This window comes from Zeus faber, assembly GCF_960531495.2.
Source record: "Zeus faber genome assembly, chromosome: 11".
Classification (NCBI taxonomy): Eukaryota; Metazoa; Chordata; class Actinopteri; order Zeiformes; family Zeidae; genus Zeus; species Zeus faber.
In genome coordinates, this window is record NC_137205.1 from 9,662,923 (window position 1) to 9,690,070 (window position 27,148).

A 27,148-nucleotide genomic window follows, 5' to 3' on the forward strand; every position below is an offset into this window, starting at 1 on the left:
AAACCCATAAAATAAAGGTAAACAAAATGTTGGCAATAAGCCATAAACCAAAGAATCCACAGTAAACACATACTTCTGTATTACTGTAACAAATCCACTTTCATATAGCCCTCAACGCTTGTTGAGATGAGATTTTTGCAAATATCAGATATATCCGAAATGGCAAGTGAATATAATTTAAGAAAATATAGGCAAAACGGAATCACTGAGGGGCTTTTGACAGCATGCTTTCGAAACCTTTCCATCATTGCAAATTCACAGAGAGACCAGCACATACAGAACGATGACACCACAGGCCAAGTGCAAATATACTCAGTGTCTTCCAAATGTGAAATTTGAATGTTCAAATGTGGGGTTTTTTCGCGTAATGTAGAGGCAGGCGAAGGTGTGGTTGGAGATCGGCCATTCTAGCATCCAGAGATTCAGAAGGTGTCATGTCGTGGTTGGCAGGAGCTGATTCTTTCAGCCAGTCGGAGGGCTCAGATTCAATTCCCATTCAATATACTGCACATACACTGGACAGCACTGCATGGCTATTCCCGTAGGCCAATAAATTGTCTTCTGCAACCTCAATTATCGCTCATTTAATATGAGGACATCTCTCAATAGCATCTCCAACAAATTTGCCAGTATTTACTTTTCTTATTTAGCATGTTAAACGTGTGTATACTAATCCACATGTTTGCAGTGAGTACATATTTGCAAGGAGAGACTTGCTTTTCCAGATTAGGTCCATATTTGCCGATTTCAAGGCATTTTCTTATTTCCGTTTAAAACAGTGAAGCCATCAAGGAAATCTGTCACGGGTGCTATGATGAAATCAAACGACAATAATTACTTATTGTAGGCAAATAAGTAATTAAGAAGTAAACGTCATCTCACCATGCGTGTTTGTTCCGTGAACACGGTTTGCGTCGTAAAATACCGACAGCAAAAATAAATACAAGTGAAATATTTACAAAATATAAATATTTTCAGCCCCTCTGGGAAAAGGAGAACGTCAAGAAAATGGACGAAAGCTATCTTTCAATGACGTGAACGAGAAGCGGCTTTCCGGACGGGAGCGGGACCCAGCGGGACCCGGGGTCTCAAGCCGGCTACCGCAACCGGTCAAACAGCAGCCTCTGGTGGCGAGAAGGATTTACTTTATTTTTTTTTTGAATTCATTACGCGTCCTCGGCGCGTTACATTGCGAGGACGCCGCCGCCTCCGTTCGGGGGCCATGATGAGACGGTGGCGTCCTCTTAACGTCGGTGGGTATCCAGGCGTGTCGTCCCTCTTAGACCGATACGCGCCAACGCAACCACACGCACCCGCCGACGGACGGACGCGTCCGACCGTCGGGAATAACGTCGCACGTTCGCGGAAACACGACGTCGGGCGAAGGGTCCCGAGCGGCGGGCGCAGCGTAGACAGGCGCGCGGCATTTTACCGCAACACGCGGCCGTCCGGCGGGTCGTGGGACGCGCCCCGCGCGCGCCCCCCCGCACCCCCCCGCACCCCCCGCGCCCGCCGCCGCTCGCTCTCCCGATGTCACGCCACCACGCACGTGCCGCCCCGGCGTTCGGCGATGGCTGTCGCGTCGCGGCCCGGTGCGCGCGGCGGCCCATGGCGTCGCGGAGCCGCGGGAGACGCTCGCGTTCGGCGCTCGGCCCCGCCCCCCGTTGGGCCGCCGCGTCCGCCGCCGAGGCCGCCGCCCGTGACGGCTCCGCGCAGGGCGTTGTGGGCAATGGCGTCCCCGCGGCGGCCCGCGCCCTCGGCGCGCCGGCTGACGCGGGACTGCGCGTCCCGGCATGCACCGCGCGTTGTGTGAGGCGCGTGCGAGAGGGAGGAGAACGACGGAGTCTCGTCCGCCGACTCGGAGCTGCGCTGCCGGGGGGAAAATTGTGAGAGCGACGGGCGGAAAGTGCAGGGATAGACGCGTGGATGCGAGGGCGCGTTGTGCGAGGAGAAACCACCCGGTTTGAGATTGGCACCGGCGCAGCAGTCGGTAAGATCACCTCAGTAGTGTCAGTTGGATAAAGATTTGAGCCGAGGCTAACAAGCCACTTAAACATGGCAGCGGCAGAACATAGTAAACACAGAGACCCAGAAAGCCAAATACTCATACTGTATATTATATTGATATTATTACTAGTATTGCTATTATTAGTGAATGTGTAGTTGCGAGGTTAACTTTCATTGTTCTATATCTGCTTATTGTGTACCACCCCCCCCCCACACACACACACCCCTTCCAACTGAACTGTACAGTTAATACACACACATAAGCACATATATATATTTTGCTCATATATTTGTTTTTTACTCATATGTTTGCTGTGTGTGTGTGTGTGTGTGTGTGTGTGTGTGTGTGTGTGTTGTGGTGTGTGTGTGTGTGTGTGTGTGTGTTTTGTACAGCCCTTTTGGCCTTGGTCCCTATTATCACTTCACTGCGCCACACTTGTGTGATTAAATGTGACAAATAAAGAACTTTGAATCTTGAATGGTTCTGGATTCTGGAGGCTCTCCTTTACGGCAACCTCTGGCTGTGGGGAAGCAGCGGATCAGCTCCCAGTTCCACTGCAGACTGGGAGCTGATCACCATAGGAGGTGACAGTCAGCCCGCATGCCTCTCTGTTGACATCATGCTTATCCGGGTCAGTGATTTGGCTGCAGCTCTTTCTCTCTTTCTCTCCCTCTCTCTCTGTCCCTCTGCCTTTCTCTTCTCCTTTCTCTCTCTCGCTCTCCCTCCTCCTTTAGCACCCTTTCTGGTTTCTAGGGAGCTTGCCTCTGTTATTCAGACCTGAAGTCAGTGTTTTTTTGCTGATGCTACAGTTCTCAGTGTAAATCAGCAGTGGCGGAAGAAGTAATCTTAATACCTTTTTAACTTAACTCAATCTACAAGCCCTGACAAAAAATTACTCTGGTAAAGGTGAAAGTAACACTTTAAATTGAGAAATGTCCACATATACATTTCCATTACATTTCTAAGTAAAAGTGTATGAGTAATTGCTTTTAAATGTACTTAAATTATTATTAAGTTCTATGTAATATTGTATTAAATAACTTCTCTGCCCTGATATAACAGTCTATAATAGTGTGAAAGTTCTACTTTACCTATTTTTTCTACAGATGACTGCTCATGCATATCGTGATAGCAATTTAAGATAAAATAGTATAGGGTGTGTCAGTCATTTACAAGGATTTGGACCTAGTGAATCATTGATGAGAAATCTGAAATCAGAAGTTTGATCCAGTCCCTGAGTTTGCATACACAGGTACTCCTCACTTAACAACCGAGTTCCATTCCTACGACCAGGTCGTAAAGCGAATTGGTCGATAAGCGAGGACCCGCCCCCTTAATGTAATTTCAGTCTTGGCAATTGTGAACGCTAGTGTAGTAAATACTGACCGACTGCGGGAATGAGACTGAGAACGGTGATGAAATGAGCTGTTACTTTACATCACTTCTTCAGACGACATAGCGTCACATTTTTGCACTTCCTTGTTGTTTACTTTCCGGTTGTTTTATTTCCGTTTTACTTCTTGTCTGTACAGTAGTTAACGATCTACTAGTCAGACATCAGCACTCCTTGTAATTCCCAAAAGGGACATTTCACACGGTTTTACACTCGTAAAACAGTTTTCCCAAACTACGTTCCTGTGCTTGAAAAATAGGGGTGTGGGGAAAAATCGATACAGCGTAGTATCGCAATACTTTTTATATTGCATCGATACTCTGACACCAACAATCATTTATTATCATCATTTATTATCAATCAGTCATTAAATTCAGGCGTTACAGCAAAAAAAACAGTGCAGTCGATGATCATACACAATACAGTGTGTGTGCGATTCCTGAAGCTGGAGAGAATTTTAATGGAGACACGGCAAACTAATGGAATTACTTGTGAACATGTAATTTAACCCAACAGTGCTGACCACGCGTAAACAAACTGGTTGTCGGCCGTCGCCCATAAGTTCCTGACGCATGCGCAAGTTGATGTCAGCGTTTCAAAGAAGCCCCAAAGGCCAAATCGGAGAAAATAAATATGCGTTTAAAATCTTTACTGCAGTCAAATGAGAAAGAAAAAAATCTCAATACTTGGTGTATTGTGAAACCTAAATATTATTCAATATTATCCGATTGGGACCCAAGTATCGTGATAATATCGTATCGGGAGATCCCTGGTGATTCCTACTCCAATATGTACAGTAGTTAACAAACCAGTAGTCGGACATACAGTATGTACTTGTTGAGATTCCCAGAAGGGACATTTTGCTCTGTTTTACACCCTTTTTCCCCAAACTGCGTCCCTTTGCTTGAAACCTTCTCAAAACCTAGTTCCACAAGTTCTTCCATCAAAACACCTTAGTGTGTAGATAGACCCTTGTTCTGGTGTTGGAAGCGCGTCTCAGTGCCTCCCCTTTTCATTATCTCCAACCAAGCTTCTCTGCTGGCCTCTCGCTTTAACCCCCCCCCCTCCTTCCTCCCTTTTTCCTTCCACTCTCCCTCCTCCCCCTTTCCATTCTCCACCTCGACCTCGCTTGCTATCTCCAGATCCAGGCCCAGTATTCCACCTAGCAACTAGCGTGGCTGTGTGCGTCTGTGTGCATTCTGGGCTATGAGCAGCGGCGCGTCGTTTGGCTACGACCAACCCTCTTGAAGAACCCTACCAGCAGAAGCCGTAGCAGTGGCAGCTGTCCCCACCTGCCCCTCCACCCCTCCAGCAGACACCGGTGGCAGCACGGTGAGAAAGCGGGACGCACTAAACAATCATACTGTTTCTTGTTTAAGGTGATAATTTGGGACTTACATTGCTGATATTCCTTTAGCATTAGCTCCCTTGTAGTAACTCTTGTTTTTGTTGTTCTCTCTTCGCTATTAATCCATCCTCTCTCTCTCAAATACTTTTTCTACCTATTCAAACATGGATATACTCATCTCCCATCCATCCATCCATCCATTCGACCATCCATCCCTCCCTATAGAGCAGCATGGAGGCCTCCTTTAGCTCTGCTTTCTCAGCTGTGGCTCCTGGTGCTAAAGGTAAAACACACAAGAATCAAAAATGTCCTTTTTTTGTGTTTCTTACCATTTTAATTGCCCTCATCTGTGCCAAACTAAACCATGTGCAGCATCGATTGGCACATTATTGATTATTAGCTGTCAGGTTATTGATCACGACAATAGATCGGCATAGATCTGATGTGTTTTGTTCCCTTTCCTTTCGTGGCTTCAGCAGAGGGCTCCAGCAGCTACAAACAGCACCGGAGGACCCCCTCCTCTTCCAGCACCCTCACCTACTCCCCCCGCGACGAGGACGATGGCATGGTACACATACACACACACACACACACACACACACACACACACACACACACACACACACACACACACACACACACACACACACACACACACACACTCAAAGTGAGGTCCTAGTAAATACTTCAGCCTGACTGGTATATTGGTTTGGCCGATATACAGTATTGGTCATTATTTGACTTTTTTGACCGCATCAGGACCGGCAGTTATGTAGCTGATGTGTCCTGATTTTTATGTATAATATAAAAAAAACAATGATTAATTACCCTCTACTTGTCTGTTTTACACTACTTTTAAGTTACTCACCAAAATAAGCGCAGAAGTCCGACTAGACATTATAAATCCATCCATGTTTTAATGTTAACGCTGGTCTTTAGACATGGTCATGGGTTTCCAAACAGGAAGGGATGCTACATTCATGGGAAACTCGGAAAAAAAAATGTTTCGGAAGTGGTGATGCATTCACTGGAACTTAACTACAAAATAAAAATTCAATTTCATATTATCTCTAACATTTTTTTATCTATCAAATAGTTCTTTGTGTGTTTCTTTTTATTTATTTCTCGGCTTATAAGTCAAATGTTCTGAAATATAGAAACTTTAGAAACTGTAATAAAATATACGTTTTTCAAATTGATTTGAAAAATGTTCAAAATATCGGTCAAAACATCTGTAATCATGGGCTAGGACTCTCCAAAATCTGGATCCGCATCGGACCCAAAAATCTGACATTGGTCGAGTTCTAGTAAATACACCTGGTTCGTGAGGACACAATGTTTCTTCTCCACTTCTTAACCCCAAAAAATTGTAAATTCGGCGATGGGTCTTGTATCAACAGTAAACGTATCAACAGTGCATACATTTTATCTAACGGTAAAGGGAGAAAACAATTCAATCTTCGGTATTGATTGGACAGCAGTGATTAATGACATGTCACTGGTGTAAGAACATTCCCACAGAACTCTCTCTCTCTCTCTCTCTCTCTCTCTCTCTCTCTCTCTCTCTCTCTCTCTCTCTCTCTCTCACACACACACACGCATTGTATAAAATATAAGCTGTGATTCCCTCCTGCCCCCTACCCCAGCCTCCCATTGGAACGCCTCGGCGCTCGGACTCGGCCATCTCGGTGCGTTCCCTCCACTCGGAGTCCAACATGTCTCTGCGCTCCACCTTCTCCCTGCATGAGGAGGAAGAGGACACGGTACTCGCGTGCACACACACACACACACACACACACACACACACACACACACACACTCAATCACACACGCGTGCGCACTAGGGCTGCTGGAACGAAATTCAAATAGAATTGGATAATATTAAAACAAAAACACTATTCGAATGTTGAATTTGGCATTCGATAGTGTATTTTTTTTATAAATAACTAACTGATCGTCAATGTTTTGGCCGAGTAAAGCGAATCAAACCACATGTGATGAGCAATAAAGATATGGGTGCAATGGTTCACAAAACTCATGGTTCGGATCGTATCATCATTTTTGAGTCACAGATCAGATCATTTTTCGGATCAGCAAAAAAAAAAAAAAAAAAAAAAAAGAGGGAGACAAATGTAACTTTACTTTCCATTTATTCTGTAAAACACTGAAAGTAAGGTACTTTTGCCTTTAAGATGTCCAATGTTGAAATAAAATCTTAAAATATATAAATCATTCAGTACTCAATTGTTAAATTAAAGTGCAATATGAGGCACGCATGATACCTTATTCCTTTAAACATGGTAGTGAATGAAAAAATATGATTAGATCCGCCCCCAGTAACTGAATTTTATTCAAATAAGAAACCAGTATCATGTTTCAATTTCTCACGTTTATAACCAACAAAATTTCAGGAAAATCTGTTCAGAATTAAGCAAGTTACAGTCTATTTTGCAGAGCAGCAGCAGGAAACATTAGATTAAATACATCTACAGTTATCATTTGCTTTGTTTGGAGAGAAGATCCCACTGATCGGAGCTGCTGTGCCTAACCACCCTGTACTCAATTTGAGCATTAAACATTTGCACTGGATTGTGTCCCCGGGGGGATCCCGAATGTGCAGCGAGTTACCGAGTCCACGGCCCTGAGAAATGTGCCTGACGAGGGGTCCCTAACGAGGGGGGCCGAGGTCAGGAAAACAAGCTTCCATTTTGTGTGAAAGTTGTGTACGGAAGATTGTTTTCCTGGTTTCGGCGTCCCCTGGTTAGGGACCCCTCGTCGGGCAAATTATGATAATATGTAATTTTAATGTGTAGATTAATAAAATAATAAAAGGGACTCATAAGTTTAACCGACTAGGATTTCTGGGTCCGACTAGCGAGGGTAGCAATATTTAACCAACTAGTCGGTAATGTAGTGTTATTATATAATGTATTATAACTTTATTACTTAATAACTTAATTATTATAATATATATTTTTTTGAATCTAGGTAAAGTTTTGATTTTGAAGCAATGTGATATTTAAGTCAGAAGTTCCGGTTTTAAAAACATGCTATATTGTGTTTTTTCCTGGCTTAAAATAAGGTTTAGGTGGTAACTTTGCACGACAGCAACTGTGGTCCGTCTGGCTTTACTGCCACTATTAACTTGATGTGTCGTCTCTGTACATTTATATTTGGAATGTAAGATCAGGTGTTCAAGAGACCCCTACAATGTATTGAGTTAGGGTTAATGATAAAAAATGAAATGCGTGAAAAACATTTTGACAACAACATTTTTTTTGTTGTTCAAGGATTTTATTGAAGGTGTCACTGTCATTGTGCCATGGGGTTTGTTTCACCCTCTGAAACAAGGGGCCACCGAAGCATTTCCAATGCAGGAAAAACCCTGCTCTAAAAGTGTTCAAGTTCAAGAGATTATTTGTGTGTGTGTGTGGGTGTGGTGTATTTAGGAACCCCAGGTCTTTGCCGAGCAGCCGTCTGTGAAGTTGTGCTGTCAGCTGTGCTGCAATGTTTTTAAGGACCCTGTCATCACAACGTGTGGGGTGAGACCCCGCCCTTCCTGTCCTCCTCCCACCCTCTCTTACCTCACTCCATCCACTCCTGTCTTCTCACTTCTCACTTTCTCTCTACACACTAGCATGTGTGTAATATGTTATGTTGTCTAATATACAGATAGGAATTTTTAGTGGATGTGTTTTCCAATGTTTAAAGGGGGCTAATTGCTCATTTCCAGGCAGCTCTTTTTTTATTCTCAGACTCCACTAGATTAGCCTTGCACTATTCACAGTTAAGAAAAAACAACATTATTTATCTTATACTGGCCCTTTCATGCAGCACCTCATTTCAGCCTCTGTCTGAAACAAGCCGTATTAGCTGCTGTCTCTTTAAGGCCCCCCTCCCTAAAAGTCCACTTTCTTCTGATTGGTCAACTTCTGGAAGCCTGCCGAGTGTCAGCACCCATATTTATGTATCAGTCAATCATTTCATATCGATTTAGAATTCAAAATCAAAAAACCAGTAACGACCTGTTATTTCATTGTTTGTTTACAAATCCAAAATCAGAAAACCAATAACGGGCTGTTTTTCATTCTTTTAATTTTGTTCTGAAGTTAAAAATAGAACATGAGAATGTGGGATATTTGTTGTCTTTGATTTTGTCATTTAAAATTTCTGATTTGTTGTGACCATGAAGTTATAGATTTTTTTTTTCCCGAATGCATGACTGAAAAATGAAATGTTTTGAATGTGGGGTCAAAGGTCGGGCTGCCCCCTGAAAGTCAACGAGTCAAATCATCCGTCAGTCGACTGCGATTCTTCAAGTTGGGTGTGCGGCGACCCATTTTAGAGTTTATTTTTTCTATTTTTATACGTCTGAGAGAACGAAGCCACCTGCGATCGCATTACAAGACGACGACACCGCTCACCGGTTGATAGCAGGACGCGATGCTGCGTTCGCAGGAACTTGGAAAGCTGTAATTTGTTTCAGAAGTGATGCTGCCTTCACGGGAACTAGGAAAACAAATTGTTGCATATTCGTATTGAATCGATTTTTTTGCTGATGAAAGTTACAGGAGGATATGAAATATAAACACGATAATCGTTGTTTATTTGTCCTCACTGACTGTCTTCCATCCTATGTTCAGGGGCTTCTGGAGAAACTTTTAAGTTGAGTCCGCTCCCACTCGTAGCTTCAGCATTGCACGCGAGGGGGAAGGACAGTCCACTAAACATATGGGGGATTTATTTTCTATGTGTCCAATTATTATTGATTATTTCTCGGCTGTACCCGGCCCAGAATTGTGTCAGTTGAATCGGATTTGGCTGTTCTATACGATTATGAATGAACGCACGGAGACTGTTTTCGCTCTGATTCATGCACATAAAATATATTTATGGTTCCCCTTATTTATTATTCCTGATTTAAGTGTTATCCCTTTTCATTTTTATAAGCTTCAATCTGTTTTATCCTGTTGTTGTAATGCACACTGACTGTCAAAAAAGAAAAAAGTTCCAACTTGACATTTTGGCCACATCTAATATGAACATCCGACATTGTAACATTTTATATATATATATTAACAGAAAATAAGGAAAAGCATCATAGGTCCCCTTTAAACATTCTTTTTCATCTGTACGACATTTTTGAGAGTTTCAAATATGATATGATTGTCAATGTTTTAAGGTTAGAAATGTACTCGAAAGTGAATAACTTCATGGTGGATATTTTTACTATAAGCTTAACGAATATATGATGAGAGAATGGGAGGAAAAAAATTGTAAACATTTTGTTTAGTTCAATGAAATATCCTCCAGTCAGACACAACCCAAAAGTTACGTTACGTTAAGACATAACGTAACTATTCTTGAAACATGGTGCATATATCAAACTAAAGCCTGTACTATTATGAATTTTTATACATTCAGTCATACATTTAAACCTCTGCTTGACCCTTCCAATCTCTAATGGGTATATTCCGGCTCTGCTCCTCAGCACACCTTCTGCAGACGCTGTGCCTTGACCTCAGGTGAGACGCCGTTCCAATTTGCCTCACCCATTTAGACTAGTTTTCAGCTTTTTCCGAATAGGCAGACGGCTTTCAATTCCTTCAAACCAGGGATGAGATGTAATATTGACCCATTAAGTTTTCCAATATAAAAAATGACAATATGCACGGTCGATCCCGCTGACATTGCTAACGCTTTTTGAACACTTTCATATCCTTCGTAGTGCCAATATATTTTTGGGCCCCATTCTGTTTTAGTACAGATACCTTAGATTTCAGTGTTTTAAAGTGTCGGTGCTTAACAGTACAGGCACTGTCATGTTAGTTCATAAGCTAGTTAGTACGTGGTAATTATTCATATTGAGCTAGTTAGTAAATAGTAATAATTTGTATTGATAATTTATACCCTATATACAATACCAATAATTTACCTTGTGCATAGTATCAAATTTTGTATATTATTTATTATTTATTTATATACATATACTTGTATATTTTATCTATCTGACTATTTTGTATAGACAGACTATTTTTATTGTTTTTTTACTTCACTCTTTATCCAATTTCTATTCTCCATTTTTTTATTATTATATTTTACGCTAATTGCATATAGTGAAATGCACCAAACCATACACTGTAATTCCTTGTATATGTAAATGTGCCTGGCAAAAATTTTGAATTCCTTAAAGCTTGGATATTCCTCCTAGCTCTTATGCGTCTCCTCCTCTCCTCTTCAAACAGACAAGTGTCCGGTGGACACGGCCAAGCTGACGGTGGTGGTGAACAATATCGCCGTTGCAGAGCAGATTGGTGAGCTCTTCGTCCACTGTAAATATGGCTGCCGGGCCACGGGCGGCGGCAGCACAGCGGCGGCGGCGGCAGGGGCCTCAGCGGTTGGCACCACGGTGGCCGGCAAACCGGGAGCGCACGAGGTGGACCCTCTTGGCTGCCCCTTCACCATCAAGCTCTCCACGCGCAAGTACGAGAGCACAGACCAACAGTGGGTTGTTCCTCTAGTCCACTTCTACACTTTTGACCACCTCCACGTTTTTTCTCCTTCCTGTGCAGAGAGCACGAGGTGAGCTGCGACTACAGACCCGTGCGTTGCCCCAACAACCCCTCATGCCCCCCGCTGCTCACCAAACACCTGGAGGCCCACCTGAAGGAGTGCGAGCACATCAAGTGTCCCCACTCCAAATATGGGTACCACACACACACATGCCTCTTGTAATAGCTTGTCAAATTGCCTTAACTGATTTAGTATTTACATACGTGGAAATGGTTTGAATTAACATATTTTTACAGGGAAAAAAAACTTTATCTGTTCTTCTTTTTCTTCCTCATGTCCGGTTTAGGCACCCTTATCCTTAATTATTATCTTACAACCTATTCCTTATACATGCTTCCCGTTGATGATTGATTGGGATTTATTAACACGTATTAAAACATATTCACGGCAGAATTTCCCCTCTCTAAAGCGTTACTGAATCTGTAATGAGTTTTTCAGCTTGACTGGTTATTTTCACACATTAGTAAACGTGAAACAAACCTTGGCAAATTAGACACACTGTCTTCTCTCCCCCCCTTCACCTGTCGCACCAGTTGTACGTTCATTGGGAACCAGGACACATACGAGACCCACCTGGAGGTGTGCAAGTTTGAGGGGCTAAAGGAGTTCCTGCAACAGACTGATGACAGGTAAATGCATCTGCTGTCCTGACCTCACACCCAGAGGGAGGCCAAAGCTCGCCTTGTATTAGGAACTGTGAGTGTTGGATTTAGTGTCGCTGCACGCATTTAAATTCCATTTGCACTGTATCTGTGATGTTGTTACTCGTGGAACAGTACAAAACTGTTGTTTGACTTTTTCCTCACTGCAATATCAGGCATTGCAGGGTAGTAGTACATTGATTTGGATCGATGCAGATTAAAAAAAAAGTGTGAATAATGCCATGGGCACACAACATGACTTTTCCGGCAAGCGGAAAATCAGGCCAGATTCACGTAGTCTGAACTCGGCAAGATAACACTTTATTGATCCCAGGGGAAAATTCAGGTCTTACAGCAGTAGAAAGTTGACAGAACAGGGCAAAGTCAAAAATAAGTAAAAATTAGATAAAAATGTACACTTTAAACTGAATAACAAGGAGTGGCACTTTTAAAGCTATATGGACAGTTGTACATATGTTTGGGAAATGTTACATAAGTATGTAGTTAATAGTACATAGTATTAATATGTAATGACAAAACTGGTAGCAAGTGATATGTTATAATATAATTTGGTACAGTTTATGTAATATGTACATATATAGTACATAGGTAGTATGCTATGTATGTATGTCTGTACAGTAAAACAAACATTTCTAGAATTGTTCTGAATGAAGATGACATATGGATCATAAACTAATCGAATGTAGGCTGTTCATATCACACTGCATCAGAACAGATTTCTTTGACATCACCACAATGGAAACATTGCCAATCATCTATCAAATGTGATCAAATATTGAATCGAATCTAATATTTAAAATCCAAATAGTATTGCCTCGTGTTAAAGCGCGAAATGTGGAATTTCTCTTCATCTCTCCCTCTGTGACGCAAGCGACCTTTGAACCCCCTCTCCCTCCTCTCCACCAGGTTCCATGAGATGCAGCTGACCCTGTCCCAGAAGGACCAGGACATCGCCTTCCTGCGCTCCATGTTGGGGAAGCTCTCAGAGAAGCTTGACCAGCTGGAGAAGAACCTGGAGCTCAAGTTCGGTGAGAGACGCAAAAACTCCCTCAGAAGGCTTTGATTTGTGTGGGGGTTTTTTTTCCCCCACCCTTGTTTAACCATTTAGGTTGACTGCAACATGATCTTATTCAGAGATTCCACTTCTCTCAAAAACAGCTGAAAATCATGTTTCTTTATTGTCATGTTCGTCCTTGGTCTTGGTATTTAATGGCAGAATATCTCCAATTTAAGAGTCAAACACTTTTATAAATTTTTTTTGCCTAGCAGCCTGCCATCATTTATTTAGACTACAATGTTGTCTATCGCAACATGGAAAAGTTCAATTTTGTGAATATACAATCACGGGAAGCTCAAAAAAGATAACAAAGAACATAGAAACGGAATGCTCGTGCACAAATCCTTCCTTGCATGTAAATATTGTGACCAACTCTCAACGTTCGAGTGCCAATGCTTCTCGAGCCACAGCTGTCATCGTGTCAAGTGTTTTCTGAGATTTGTGACATGGCCACAGCAATGCTAGGGTCACACCGCGGGCCGCAGGGGCTGCAGTGTGAAGCCAAGTCGCCGTACGGTCACACCACACCGCCAGTGAGGGGGCTTCTGTGCGTCTGGTGTTAGTGGGCGTGTCGGCTCAAAATCGACTGCTGTTCCTGGGCGCACCAAACATTTCAAACCTCTCTCCTTTTCCATATTTAATATACATTATATAGATAGATGGGGCCGTGAGTACTTTGTTTTTATTAAAATGGTGTAGTTTGTTTACTTAGCAAAATATATAACCTCTTGAAAAAAATGACATATAAATAATCTTGCCATCCGTCCCTTAAAATAAAGAATTGTCGTTGTTGAAGAAACATAAAATGACATGTTCCATATTTTATCAATAGTTGAAGGGACGTTTTTCATTTCTGAAAATGGGAACAATGCAGGGGTCCCAGAGTCCATTTTCCAAGGATCAGCACCATTGAGAGCGTATCGTCCTTCCTATTGCCTATTACCCGGCGCTCTGAGCTGCTCATTTGAATAAAGGTGAAATCTGCTCAACTTTTCTTGTCGCCCTGAACCTGTGAGCTCGTAGCCGGTCGTCGCTCCGCCCCCCCCCCCAGCAGCCGGTTTAATCTGAACTTCAAATGCATTGCAGCCTGTTGCTTTGCAGCGCACTGTTGCCGGCGGTGTGACTGTATCATAACTCTCCATCTGCGAGGCTGGCAGCTGGCTCGAGGTCGTATTTTGGGTTAAAATCCAGAATGCACAGAGACGTCTGCCCTGAGGCTGAGGAAACAATTGTCAAAAATTGCAATTTGGTCAACTAGAGTTCCAAAGATGGACTTTTTTGGAGAGTATAACTCTCAAATGTCTATTTGCCCTATGAAAAGTGCAGTACAATTAAAATTGCTCATATTGCTCTGCTCTGTATCAGAAAAGTACCCAAACATTAGGCTTATTAACGTTAGAAAACTATTCTTGCATCTCTAGTGGCAGATGCAGGAAAGAGGGTTACTCCTTCCAAATATTTTCAAGCTTTGATGGCATGTGGCCAAAAGTGTGCAACTCCCTTCTAGAGTGAGCGATAAGATAAGACTTTAAGCGTGTGTGTGCGTGCGTGCGTGTGTTTCAGATGTGTTGGATGAGAACCAGAGCAAGTTGAGCGAGGACCTGATGGAGTTCAGAAGAGACGCCTCCATGCTCAATGTAAGTGTGTTTTGGTGTAAGTGTGCATGTTTGTCTTGCTTTACTCATGAGGACCAGCACTTGACAGCTCACCTTTGGTGTGAGGACATTTCTGGTTGTAAGGGAATTTTAGTTGGTCCTCATGAAAAGTGTGTGGGTGCGTGCTTAACAGAAATTAGGCTTGATCAACCAATGAATGTTTGGGATGGATAGAAGCACGACAAATACCCCAAAAAAACACCATAATAAAACTGTCTTTCAGCTTTTCAATTATATGCTTTTTCTCTCTTGCTCTTGCCGCAGGATGAGTTGTCCCACATCAATGCCAGACTCAACATGGGCATCCTGGGCTGTGAGTGTCACCACTCCTTCTACCTTCCAGCTTTCTTTTTCGTATTTTGTTTTTTGAATACTCCTGCTCTTCGGAGAGAGGCTGAGACTGTAACCGGTGTCATTTGAAAAAAGCTAATTGAGTTTCCCTATTGGTGTCCTTTCTGTCTTTCTTTCTTTCTTTCTTTCTTTTGTCACAAATTCTCACAGCGTCTCTGGTACTCTGGTGTCACTCATTTCAGTTAAAAGCAAATTCCATCCGTTACACATCTTTCTCTTGGCTCTCCACCTTCTCAGCACATGAATGAACGATGATGAAATGGTGATGAAATGAAAACCTCTCCCTCCCTCTCTCTCTGCAGCCTACGACCCCCAGCAGATCTTCAAGTGTAAGGGGACCTTCGTGGGACACCAGGGCCCCGTCTGGTGTCTGTGCGTCTACTCCACCGGTGACCTTCTGTTCTCTGGCTCCTCGGACAAGACCATCAAGGTGGAGACCTCACACACACATAGAGATAATTTAATGACGAAAAGTCACGGGGTACATAACATGGAACAAAAGGAAACCATAAATACAGGCAAAAATACCATTGTGCCATAGTGCTCTTCAATCCATTACTCAACTATTGCTAACTATTGCACTCATCATTGCATGAAGTTCCCCATACTGATGCCGAACTGGGACTGTTTTTTTTACAAATATGTGACTACTGGAATCCACTGCAGAGCGTATTGAAATCTGAGCCAAATCCTCCCTCCTGGATGATTTAAAAGTTCTGATCCAGCATGTATTTATGTATTTACTCTCTCTCTCAGGTGTGGGATACCTGCACTACATACAAGTGTCAGAAGACCTTAGAAGGTCATGATGGCATTGTGCTGGCGCTCTGTATCCAGGGGTATGAAAACACAACCACACACGCTTTCTCATACACACACACACACACCTTCAGATGCCCATGTCCGCTCTAACATTCCCTTCTCCGTCTCCATAGGAACCGGCTGTACAGCGGCTCTGCAGACTGCACCATCATAGTGAGTGACACTCTTGTTTCCTGTTTGCTCAATCTCAATGCCGACATGCATGTTAGCGCTGTAACGTGTTTGTGTGTGTGTGCGTGTGCGTGTGCGTGTGCGTGTGTGTGTGTGTGTGTGTGTGTGTGTGTGTGTGTGTGTGTGTGTGTGTGTGTGTGTGTGCGCAGGTGTGGGACATCCAGACCCTGCAGAAGGTGAACACCATCCGTGCCCACGACAACCCTGTGTGCACGCTGGTGTCCTCCCACAACATGCTGTTCAGCGGCTCCCTCAAGGCCATCAAGGTACCCGGCGTACCCCAAGGGTTTTGTTTTTTTTCCACACTTGGTGTTCTCCAGACACTGAGGTTCTGATGTGGATAATCGGAAAATTAGGTGATCTAACTCTTGAGCGACCCTGAGATATTGTTGACAGTAGTGGTCGAGCGATTGATCGGTCAGCTATTTGGGCCGATATTTACCCATTTTGAGATCATCGGCGATGCTTGCACTTATGAGGCCGATTAAAAAAGAAAGGTCTGCAGACCAGTGTTGTCAAAAATATAAATGAATCTATACTTATGGATTCTGAATCTTTGAAACAATTTCAATACTTGTTTTCCGCACTTTCGATATACCGATAGCAGCTGCGCTTCCTCGCTCTCTCTGACATTGAGTTGACACAAACACACCGCTGCAATGCCGGCATTACCCCGCCTCCTCTCACTCACTCGCGTCTTCACTCGTCTCATTCACTCCGATTTGTTATGGTGTTAGCTCATTAAAGATGGCAAGTGCAGAGCAAGTGTGTGTGTGTGTGTGTGTGTGTGTGTGTGTGTGTGTGTGTGTGTGTGTGTGTGTGTGTGTGTGTGTGTGTGTGTGTGTGTGTGTGTGTGTGTGTGTGTGTGTGTGTGTGGTGTGTGTGTATATATATTGTTATTAATTGTTTATTTACAAAGTACCATATAAACATAATAGAAGGGTATATTTGCACTCAGAAGTGAAAGAGACTTTAATTTGAAGTTTGAACATGTTAGTTACAGTATATGTTGTGTCTAGTTACAGGTTGAATTATACTGAAACTTGGTGACAGTCCCATATTCTATTTTATTGGAACTCCGTGACCGTTCCATGTTCTATTATTCCCTAATGAATAATGAACAATAAACACCGTGTCAAAATCAACATTCTCACTTCTGTGTTCACTAAAAAATTGCAGTGGTAGTACGTACATACGTGCAGCTGTCCTATAATGTGAGCATGATCCGATCACATGATTTGCCACCGGTGCATCTCTAGTTGGTAAACATGTTTGGTAACTTTACAAGATAGTGCATTTCAAGCGATATATCTTAATGAAATTAATTTGTATACTGTATATAGATTAGCGGTAGTAGCTTGCTTACGATGTGATTAATCCACGGCCACAGTGTGATTAACTGATGGAGTCATTTAGCTGCAGTAACTTAAACACCACAGAGACTTCCTGTTATACTGTTGTGGTACTGAAAATATTTTCCCAAGGTTGGCAGGTCTGCCACTCTATAAATATCGGCATCGGCCATTGGAAAAACCCATATCGGTCGACCACTAGTTGACAGCGTTGCCAAGGACAATTCAAGGTGTGTGTGTGTGTGTGTGTGCGTGCTTGCGTGTTTACTTAGACCTCACTTTGGTGTGTGTGTGTGTGTGTGTGTGCGTGCGCACACGTGTGTGGTATCTCAAACGTCACTATGGGTACTAGGGGGAGACAGGAAGCGGAGGGGGTTGGGTGGGGGTGACTATGATCTCAGCACTTTTACACAGGGACTTTCCTTTCTTACCCAACTTTCTCTCTCTCTCTCTCTCTCTCTCTCTCTCGTCTTTCATTGAGTGTCATATTTTCTTTATCTGGCTCTTTCAATGACATCATCCACCCCATTACTACACTTTCAATCTTATCTACTCTTTGTGTGTTTTCTTTTCATATTTTTTTATTATTATGACCAGTTGATAATAATTTAATTTAGTGATTTTTTACAATATAATATTTTATAATAAAGGGCCCAATTTACTTGGAGTGTAAGTGAAATAATGCCGTGTGTGTGCAGGTGTGGGACATTGTAGGCACTGAGCTGAAGCTGAAGAAGGAGCTGACGGGTCTGAACCACTGGGTGCGGGCGCTGGTGGCCTCGCAGAACCACCTGTACAGCGGATCCTACCAAACCATCAAGGTAACTGGGACTCAAGGGACACTGTGTGTGTGTGTGTGTGTGTGTGTGTGTGTGTGTGTGTGTGTGTGTGTGTGTGTGTGTGTGTGTGTGTGTGTGTGTGTGTGTGTCTGGGGGGCTCTGCTGGCTTTGCGTTGGAATCCACTAGAGCGCGTTGGTAATTGGATGGTATCGTTTCTAAATATAGCGGCAGAACTCTGTCTTTGTGTCAACTTTGTTCCGCCGCCGAGCGTTTTCAACGTGGGCGTCCATGTCCCTACGTCTGTGGGTCTCGGTGGAGTGGGATGCTAATGAACCCCCAGGGGGATTTTCGCACAGGGATAAAGGCAGGGACAGCAGTAGAGAGAGAGAGAGAGAGAGAGAGAGAGAGAGAGAGAGAGAGAGAGAGAGAGAGAGAGAGAGAGAGAGAGAGAGATGAGAGAGAGAGAGAGAGAGAGAGAGAGAGAGAGAGAGAGAGAGAGAGAGAGAGAGAGAGAGAGAGAGAGAGAGAGAGAGAGAGAGACGCTCCATTTTGAAAAAATGTTAAATCTGACACTCAGAGTGAGAGACTTTTATTTATGTTTGGCCCAAGTCATTCTTCAACAATTTTAAAGAGCAACTACAGTGTGATTGGAAGTAGTTTCTATTTATTTTATTTTTTTTGCCCAAGCTACACTCTACAACTTACATGGATCCAAACTACATTCACCATCAAACATCCACATGTTCACACTTTTCTTAAAGGTGTATAAAAGATAGATAGATAGAAAGAGAGGATAAGATGCTTTATTTATCCCCGGAGATAAATTGCATTGTCACAGCAGCTCACATAAAAAACAGGCAATAATAATAATAAAACAATTTAATAAGAAAATGTCAATATGCCATAAACCTCAAAGTTAACTAGAGGATGGGAAAAAATTGACAGTAAACACTTGTAAACAATCACAACATGGTAATATGCAGTGTACCTAATGATAAACAATAAATAAAAACCTGAAAAGTAACAAAAATAATAAACAGGAAAGATTTGGTCGTATACAATGAACCTATACACTAACTAGAAGATACATGGACAGTAAACCTAAAAATGTAACGTTATCTAATGAAATAAACCATGGAATAAAACACTGAACCTAAAGATAAATGATGAACCGTAAGGATGTGTGTGTGTGGCCATCTACATGCAGGAGTCTTCACTTGTGTATAATTTTTTTTCCTCCATCCAAAAATTCCGTGGCTTCTCTGGAACGCCACCTCGTGATTGGCCGGCGGCCACGCAGCCTCGGGATCGCTCCAGCCCGTGTTGTCATGGCAACAGTTTATTAAAAAAAAACAAAAAAAAAAAACGGAATTGACAACTTGCAGCTGTTCTGCGGCTCACTTTTTCCAGTGTGTGTGCGTGCCTGCCTGCCTGCCTGCCTGCCTGCCTGCCTGCGTGCGCATTGAAATAGTTGACTACTAAATTAGAAGGATAAGGGGTCGCTATTTTCTCGATCATATGTGTGTTTGTGTTTCTGTAGGTTAAATATAAAACTATCTTCTCTCTCTCTCTCTCTCTCTCTCTCTCTTCTCTCTCTCTCTCTCTCTCTCTCTCTCTCAGATTTGGGACATCCGCTCTCTGGAGTGTGTCCACGTGCTGCAGACCAGCGGCGGCAGCGTCTACTCCATTGCAGTCACCAACCACCACATAGTCTGCGGCACCTACGAGAACCTCATCCACGTAAGGAGGGGTAGACACACACACAAAGAATATGCTTTCTAATGCCACGAGAGAATAAATAACCGTCCGTGTAACACGCCGGTCAAGATTGGTGGCACAGTGGCTCAGTGGTTGGCACGGTTTCCTCACAGCAAGAAGGCCGTGGGTTTGAACCCCGACCGTCCCATGTCCTTTCTGTGTGGAGTTTTCATGTGCTCCCCATGTTTGTGTGGGTTTCCTCGGGGTGCTCCGGGTTCCTTCTGCCATTAAAAGACATGTATATTACGGGTAAATAGTCCTGTCATTGCCCCTGACCAAGGCACTGGCGTATTATCCAGGATGGCGCCTCGTACTGTCGTCTCAGTGTGTTGTGTTGTTTTGTCCTATTTTGTTTGTTAATATAGTGTTTTGTGACAATTCCGGGAGCTCGTACACCAGAGAAGAGCTCATGAACATCAGGGCTACAACTCCTGTGGATTTATTTTCCACTTTAATCGCCACACCCGTGGAATTACTGAACATTCTAGTCAAAGGTGCGCTCATCTTTGTGCATGCCCCGGAGGAGAGGGAGACATGCTGGTGCACTTGTGGCCTCCGCCGACGCGGATGCCGCGCACCGCTACCTGGAATATTTCTCTCTAACGTGCATTCACTGGGAAACAAACTGGATGAACTACTGTTGGGGAAGAACAGTGTCTTTTCTTCATCTTCTGTTTTGTGCTTCACGGAGACGTGGCTGAGTCGAACGATACCGGACTCTGCGCTGCAGCTGGCAGGCTTCCAACTCTTCAGAGCGGATAGAGGTGTAGGTTTGTGTTTTTACACTAACAGTAGCTGGTGTGATTATGTCACAGTGATCTACTGCACTGTTCTCCTGATCTGGAATCTTTTTTTAATTAACTGCAAACCGTTCTGTTCTCCCCATGAGTTTGTTTCAGTCATGGTCGGTGTTTACATACCACCACAGGCCAACGTGCGAGAGGCACAGCGCATCCTCGCCGACCAGATATGGTGTGTGGAACGGACTTCCTAGTTATTGTCCTTCACAACTTTGACAAAGGAATCCTCAGCCATGAACTCCCCAAATATATACAGTTTATTAAATGCCCCACCAGAGAGGAGACTACTTTGGACCCCACTGTTACACCACAGTAAGCAGTGCCTATCACGCCGTCCCCCGAGCTGCACTGGGACACTGACCATGTCATGGGCCACCTGATTCCTGCATACAGGCAGAAATGAAAGCGGTGTAAACCTGTGGTGCGGACAAGAAGTGGACCAGTGAAGCTGTGGAGGATCTTCAGGCGTGCTTGGACCGTACTGACTGTGATGTTTTCAAGACTGCTACCAATAGTCTGGATGAGTACACAGAGGCTGTGACATCATACATCAGCTTCTGTGAGGAGAGCTGTGTACCATCACGCACCAGGGTGAGTTACAACAACGACAAGCCCTGGTTCACAGCTAAACTCAGACAGCTAAGGTCAAAGAAGGAAGAGGCGTTTAGGAGTGGGGACAGAGACATGTTCAAAGTGGCTAAGTACAGGATTAGCAAAGAGGTGCGAGTTACTAAACGACTGCACTGAAAGAAACTCCAACACCAGTTTTCCGCCAATGACTCTGGCTCTGTCTGGAAAGGGATAAATCACGAACCTCAAACCAAGGACGCCTCACTCCATGAACAGCTCACGTCTGGCCAACGACCTGAACAACTTCTACTGTCGCTTTGAAAGGCAATGGGACAGCCCTGACACCATCCCCCGTGACACCCTCCACCAGCCCCAGCCTAGCAGCTCCACCTCCCCCACCTACACCTTCCACCGGCGCCAGCCTACTAGCTCCACCTCCCCCACCACAGCAGGAGACTGGACCTCTTCACAGCTACTCACTTCAGAGCCCCCCCCCCTCACAGTGATGAGTCTTTCAATCCTGGAGAGGGACGTCAACAGGCTCTTCAAGCGGCAGAACCCCCGCAAAGCAGCCGGACCAGACTCTGTCTCTCCATCCACCCTGAAGCACTGTACTGGCAGCACACCTGTGCGGTGTTCGCAGACATTTTCAACACCTCACTGGAGACATGCCACGTACCACCAGCCTGCTTCAAATCCTCCACTATCATCCCAGTCCCAAAAAAGCCAAGGACCACAGGACTTGGAATGATTACAGACCTGGTCGCCCTGACTTCTGTGGTGATGAAGTCTTTTGAACGCTTTTTGCTGTCCCGCCTCAAATCCATCACAGACTTTCTCCTGGACCTCCTGCAGTTCGCCTACAGAGCCAACAGGTCTGTAGACGATGTAGTAAACTTGGCCCTCCACTTCATCCTCCAGCACCTGGACTCCGCAGGAACCTACACCAGGATCATGTTTGTGGATTTCACCTCCGCCTCAAGCTCTCCCAACTGAGCGTGCCTGACTCCACCTGCCGGTGGAACACAGACTTCCTGTCTGACAGGAGGCAGCACGTGAAGCTGGGAAAACACGTCCCTGACTCTCGGACCATCAGCACCGGTTGCCTTCAAGGCTGCGTTGTTTCTTCTCTGCTCTTCTCCCCGTACACCCACAGCTGCACCTTCAGCAGCATTCTGTCAAGCTCCTGAAATTTGCGGATGATTTGGTTTGGCCTCCAGGACCCTGAGGCGTGCGGGTAAGATTGGTGTTGACCCCTCCCTCCCACCCCGGACACAAACTGTTTGAAACACCACTTTCCTCTGGCAGGAGGCTGCGGTCCAACAAGGCCAAAACCTCTCGCCACAAGAACAGTTTCTTCCTGCCTGCAACTGGCCTCATCGACAAGGCCCCCAGCCCCACTGAAATGGACCCTCACCCCTCCCCCCATAAACACTACACAGACCTGTACACCTTGAATTGAATTAATATGTCAATGCGTTACATTAACGCACATTCTTCTGGACTATTATCCAGGCTCATTGCACATATTTTTGCCCATTGTGTCAGGGGCATTGTATTTGTACAAGGAAAATAAATATATTCTATTCTATATATCTTGGTGATTTTAAAAAATACGAAAAAATGATTGAATCACTTAATCTATAATTGAGGGCTTAAATATTTAAGCCAGTTGAAATTGAATTAAAAGTTAATTGTTGGCTACACAACTTGAATACATGTATTAGTTCATAAATGGGACACTTGGGATGTTGGGAAACCTAATGAAAACAACGTTTGAATGGATTTACAAAGATGAAGTTAATCAGAATTTGGTTTGGTTTCCAAAATGCACTGTAACGTACTGTAAGATATGCCCCAAATAATCCACGCCATTTATGTATTTATTTTTCTGATACAAAATTGGTCTGAAATTTCTCCTAAACCGCCATTTCAAAAGTCTATGAGGCAGTTTTGTGGACACAGTCTGAGCCTAATTTTAGGCTAAATCACACTTTTGATTTGGACTAACCGAAATGGCGTTTCTCAGTCGTGGTTTAAAATAGTCTCAGACCTGCCTCGTCTTGGTTTAAAGAGAGAGAGCTCATCTTGGTCTAAGTCAAGGCTTAAATTCAACCCCGGCCTGAGGCAGGTTTATCTTTGGATTAATGGACGTGGGCCTCCAGGTCGACCAGTTTGATCTGGACTAAGACCAGCACCAAGACCAGACAGAAGGAACTGTCTAGTCCTTCATCACCTTAGTCTAGGACTTCTTGGTCTAGAACAAAATCTTAACTTAAGCAACGTCTCAGAAAAGCATTTTTTTTTAAATTCTGGATTCATTTAAGTAGGACCAGTTTAGTGGGACAGGTTTAGTTTAGTCCCGACTTCGCCCTTGTCTGCAAAACCACCCCTATAATTGGTAAAATTCCCCTTTTGAATCTGAACCGCAAAGCATTTCTATGAAGTTAAAATGCAGAATGACACCTTAAAACCTTTCTATCGTCTATCAATCTATCCCCCTCCTTTCCCCTCCCTGCAGGTGTGGGACATCGAGTCCAAGGAGCAGGTTCGCACGCTGACGGGCCACGTGGGCACCGTCTACGCCCTGGCCGTCATTTCCACACCGGACCAGACGAAGGTCTTCAGTGCCTCCTATGACCGCTCCCTGCGGGTGAGGAACGAGAACAATAACAAAATGAACCAACTGAGATTAACATTATTGTGGAGATGGCTCCAAATCGGCTTCTGTTTAGACACAGTATCCTCATATCTAAGTGTTTTGATTGCAGGTGTGGAGCATGGACAACATGATTTGCACCCAGACGCTGTTGAGGCACCAGGGTAGCGTGACGGCGCTCGCCGTCTCCAGGGGGCGCCTCTTCTCCGGGGCCGTAGACAGCACCGTCAAGGTGGGTCTGACCGTCCGTCTGTCTCTCCGCCCCTTCATCTGTCTTCTCTCTATCCCTCCGTCCGCTGGATAAATTCCACTTCGAAACCCACGTTGTGTATCGATTTCTATCATCGAATTTGTTCTCTCGCTTAAGTACTCAGTAGAGTCTGACATAATCTTTTGATGCTTATAAAAAAGAAATTGGGGAGGGGGGTGGGGGAACAGAAACAGATCATCATTCAACTTTTATCACTTCTTCCTATGCTACGCTGAGACTGTACAAACAATTTCATAATATAAATATATATTTACCATATTCTCCTTCCACGAGGGTCGGGCGTGAAAATGACAATACCTGTGAGCATATTATTGATATTGAGTATTGATATGTAGTTTGCCATTTGGTGAGAGAGAGAGAGAGAGAGAGAGAGAGAGAGAGAGAGAGAGAGAGAGAGAGAGAGAGAGAGAGAGAGAGAGAGAGAGAGAGAGAGAGAGAGAGAGAGAGAATTCCGGTTTACGCCCTCTCCGCTCAGCTGTTAAGTAACCACTTGTGAACGGATCTCACTTCCCTGCTCTATATGCAAATCTTGTGATTAAAATATAGCAATATATCATTTCATAGTGAAAGATTTAGATTTATTTATTTTCCTTACTTTCCTTCTTGTATGAGAAATGAAAAACATAACCCTAACTCAGAGAATTACAGCGGTTTTCTTTTATTTCTCTTCCAAACAGCAATGCACCGTGCGCACGTGGTGCCTGTGTTTTTTAATTTTTAGATCAATTAATTTTTTGTTTGTTACCTACATGTATGAAACAACACAACTGAGTTAAGGGTCTGTCCCGTTGCCCCTCCTTCCAAAAAAACTCTGTTTCCACCTGTCCCTGTTGCTTTCCGTTGCAATGGGACTTAATCGGATGTTTTTGTGTAAATACTTTACTTGTAAATAATAAATCCTGCACTTCTGTGATGGTGAGATCACATTTACCACATTACATTATGTTCTACGCCGCTATGTTGCTGGATCTACCCCCCGGCGATCGCCGGGGGCAAACGATGAGAGCGCTAGACAGCAAACACGGCTGCACGCAGGGCATTGGATCTTGTCGACGCCGAGGAGGAATTACCGTTCGTGGTGGTTCAACTGACGAAAAGCAGCGGAAGGAAGCTGCTCTGTCCATGCGGAGACAGGAGAGGGGTGGAAGTTATGACCTGCTCAGTATTTCTATTACAGAGGAACTTACTGAGCTACGGAATGGCGTCACAATGTGTAATCATTCTCCCTCGTTGCAAGATTCTCTAAAATGAAACTGCACATGAATGCCGATTAAAAACGTTGCCTTTAAGGACATTGTTGAATACCACCGCTCTCTCTCTCTCTCTCTCTCTCTCTCTCTCTCTCTCTCTCTCTCTCTCTCCCTCTCCCTCATTATTTCACTCTCTCGCTTTTTCAGGTGTGGACCTGTTAGAAGACTGCTCAGCGGAGGGTGACGGAGGGGGTGGACTTCACGTGCTCCACGTGTCAAACAGACTTATCTGCAAACGCCGAAATGAACTTTTTACCTCCCCTGCCCCCCCCCCCTCCCCTCCCCTCCCTCCCACCCTCCTACCCAACCCCCCTTCCCACCATCTGGTTCCAACCGGTCGCCTCCGACCTGTTTTGCTGAAGTATTACTTTCCATACTCCAACTTCTTGCGGCGGAAGAAGAGACAGATGAAGAGGAGGAGGAGCTGCCTTACACCAATCGGAAGGCTGCGCCAAAAACTGAAGCTGCTCTGGTTGGATGCTGCCGCCGCCGCCGCCGCCGCTGCTGCCTCCCAGTCACGGCCGGCAGCAGAGGAAATTCTAGGTGTTCTTTTGAGTTGTTGGCCGATGTCAATACATGAGGGTCCCATAGCAGAAGATTGATCATCTGGTCGCGCTTCTTTCCGCCCCGGGTCTGATCACTTGTAAATAATGATCGGCGATTAATTCGATGTCCCCGGTTCGCCACGTGAGGTGAGATTTGGTGAAAAGAGAGAGACTTAGTGTAAAATAAAGCCTCTTCCGACTAAAACATGGATCTATAATTTTAAAAGATTTTTTTTTTTTTTTTCTGGTCCAGTGTTAGATTTGAACTCAAAAAGCAGATTCCAAAAGAGAACGGTTGAAATGAATGGACTGAAATATGTTGTGATATGGGGTCGGGTGCTCGGTTCACCTCTGTGCCCCCACCTCCCCCAGCTTGTTCTGGGGAAAAGCACTTTCAACGCTTTTTAAACCCGATGATTGATCTTCTAGACTATAAACTGAATTTTATAAAAGTGCCATGATAGAGCTGTTTTCAGAACCACTCCCACGGTTGTATAGTTGTTGAGAAAAAAAAAAAAAAAAGAGACCCAAATCAGTGCCCAAATCATCGCCATGTGCCCAAGGTGAACCATTCACATCGGAGAGGGATGGATTTTGTGTGTGTGTGTGTGTGTGTGTGTGTGTGTGTGTGTGTGTGTGTGTGTGTGTGTGTGTGTGTGTGTGTGTGTGTGTGTGTGTGTGTGTGTGTGTGTGTGTGTGTGTGTGTGTGTGTGTGTGTGTGTGTCATACTGTGCATGTCGAATGTGAGACCGACTTCTCTCCGCTGCCTCCTGGTTCATCTTCTCCATCCCATACCCACGACAGCTTCCGGAGAGTTCTGTTAACATCAAGCGCTCAAAATAAAGCTTTTAGTTCATACTGTATCTCTGACTGTCTGGAATACAACACGATTATTAAAAAAAAAAAAAAAAATGAAGTTATGCCAGTAACGGTGATGTCCCCGGATGTTCCCACATCGCTCCTAGTCTACATCCGACTAGTGCCTTGCCCATGGGTTGGGTGGAATAGGGGGGGTTGAGGAAGTGTCTTTCATTGTTCATGATTTCATCGATGTTGTCATACACTTGTCATCAGGAAGGCCTGATTTGATCACCGATCAATAAATCAATCTGTTGTACACATA

At 44.1% G+C, this 27,148-nt stretch overlaps 1 protein-coding gene across 2 annotated transcripts; it reads left to right on the forward strand.

Annotated features, from left to right (window-relative positions):
• The first annotated feature begins 1,136 nt into the window (after nucleotides 1–1,136).
• On the forward strand, nucleotides 1,137–27,148 carry traf7 (TNF receptor-associated factor 7). 2 transcript variants are annotated; one of them, XM_080009025.1, is made up of 22 exons: nucleotides 1,137–1,253; nucleotides 4,544–4,733; nucleotides 4,975–5,032; nucleotides 5,226–5,317; nucleotides 6,396–6,512; nucleotides 8,199–8,291; nucleotides 10,241–10,274; nucleotides 10,995–11,232; nucleotides 11,322–11,456; nucleotides 11,856–11,951; nucleotides 12,891–13,012; nucleotides 14,605–14,678; nucleotides 14,961–15,009; nucleotides 15,350–15,477; nucleotides 15,804–15,886; nucleotides 15,983–16,022; nucleotides 16,190–16,306; nucleotides 18,091–18,213; nucleotides 19,793–19,912; nucleotides 23,822–23,953; nucleotides 24,072–24,191; nucleotides 25,628–27,148. In XM_080009025.1, the coding sequence occupies exons 3-22, from the start codon at nucleotides 4,981–4,983 to the stop codon at nucleotides 25,640–25,642; spliced, it is 1,980 nt and encodes a 659-aa protein (XP_079865151.1). In that variant the 5' UTR covers nucleotides 1,137–1,253; nucleotides 4,544–4,733; nucleotides 4,975–4,980; the 3' UTR covers nucleotides 25,643–27,148. The 2 variants fall into 2 exon arrangements, with proteins under 2 accessions (XP_079865151.1, XP_079865150.1); XM_080009024.1 differs by lacking the exon at nucleotides 1,137–1,253 and adding an exon at nucleotides 1,734–1,990.

Coding starts and splice junctions, on each gene's coding strand:
- traf7 (XM_080009025.1), top strand. CDS start 4,981: ATGGAGGCCTCCTTTAGCTCTGCTTTCTCAGCTGTGGCTCCTGGTGCT. Junction 11,457..11,855: donor TGTCCCCACTCCAAATATGG/GTACCACACACA, acceptor CTGTCGCACCAG/TTGTACGTTCATTGGGAACC. Junction 19,913..23,821: donor CCTACGAGAACCTCATCCAC/GTAAGGAGGGGT, acceptor CCCTCCCTGCAG/GTGTGGGACATCGAGTCCAA.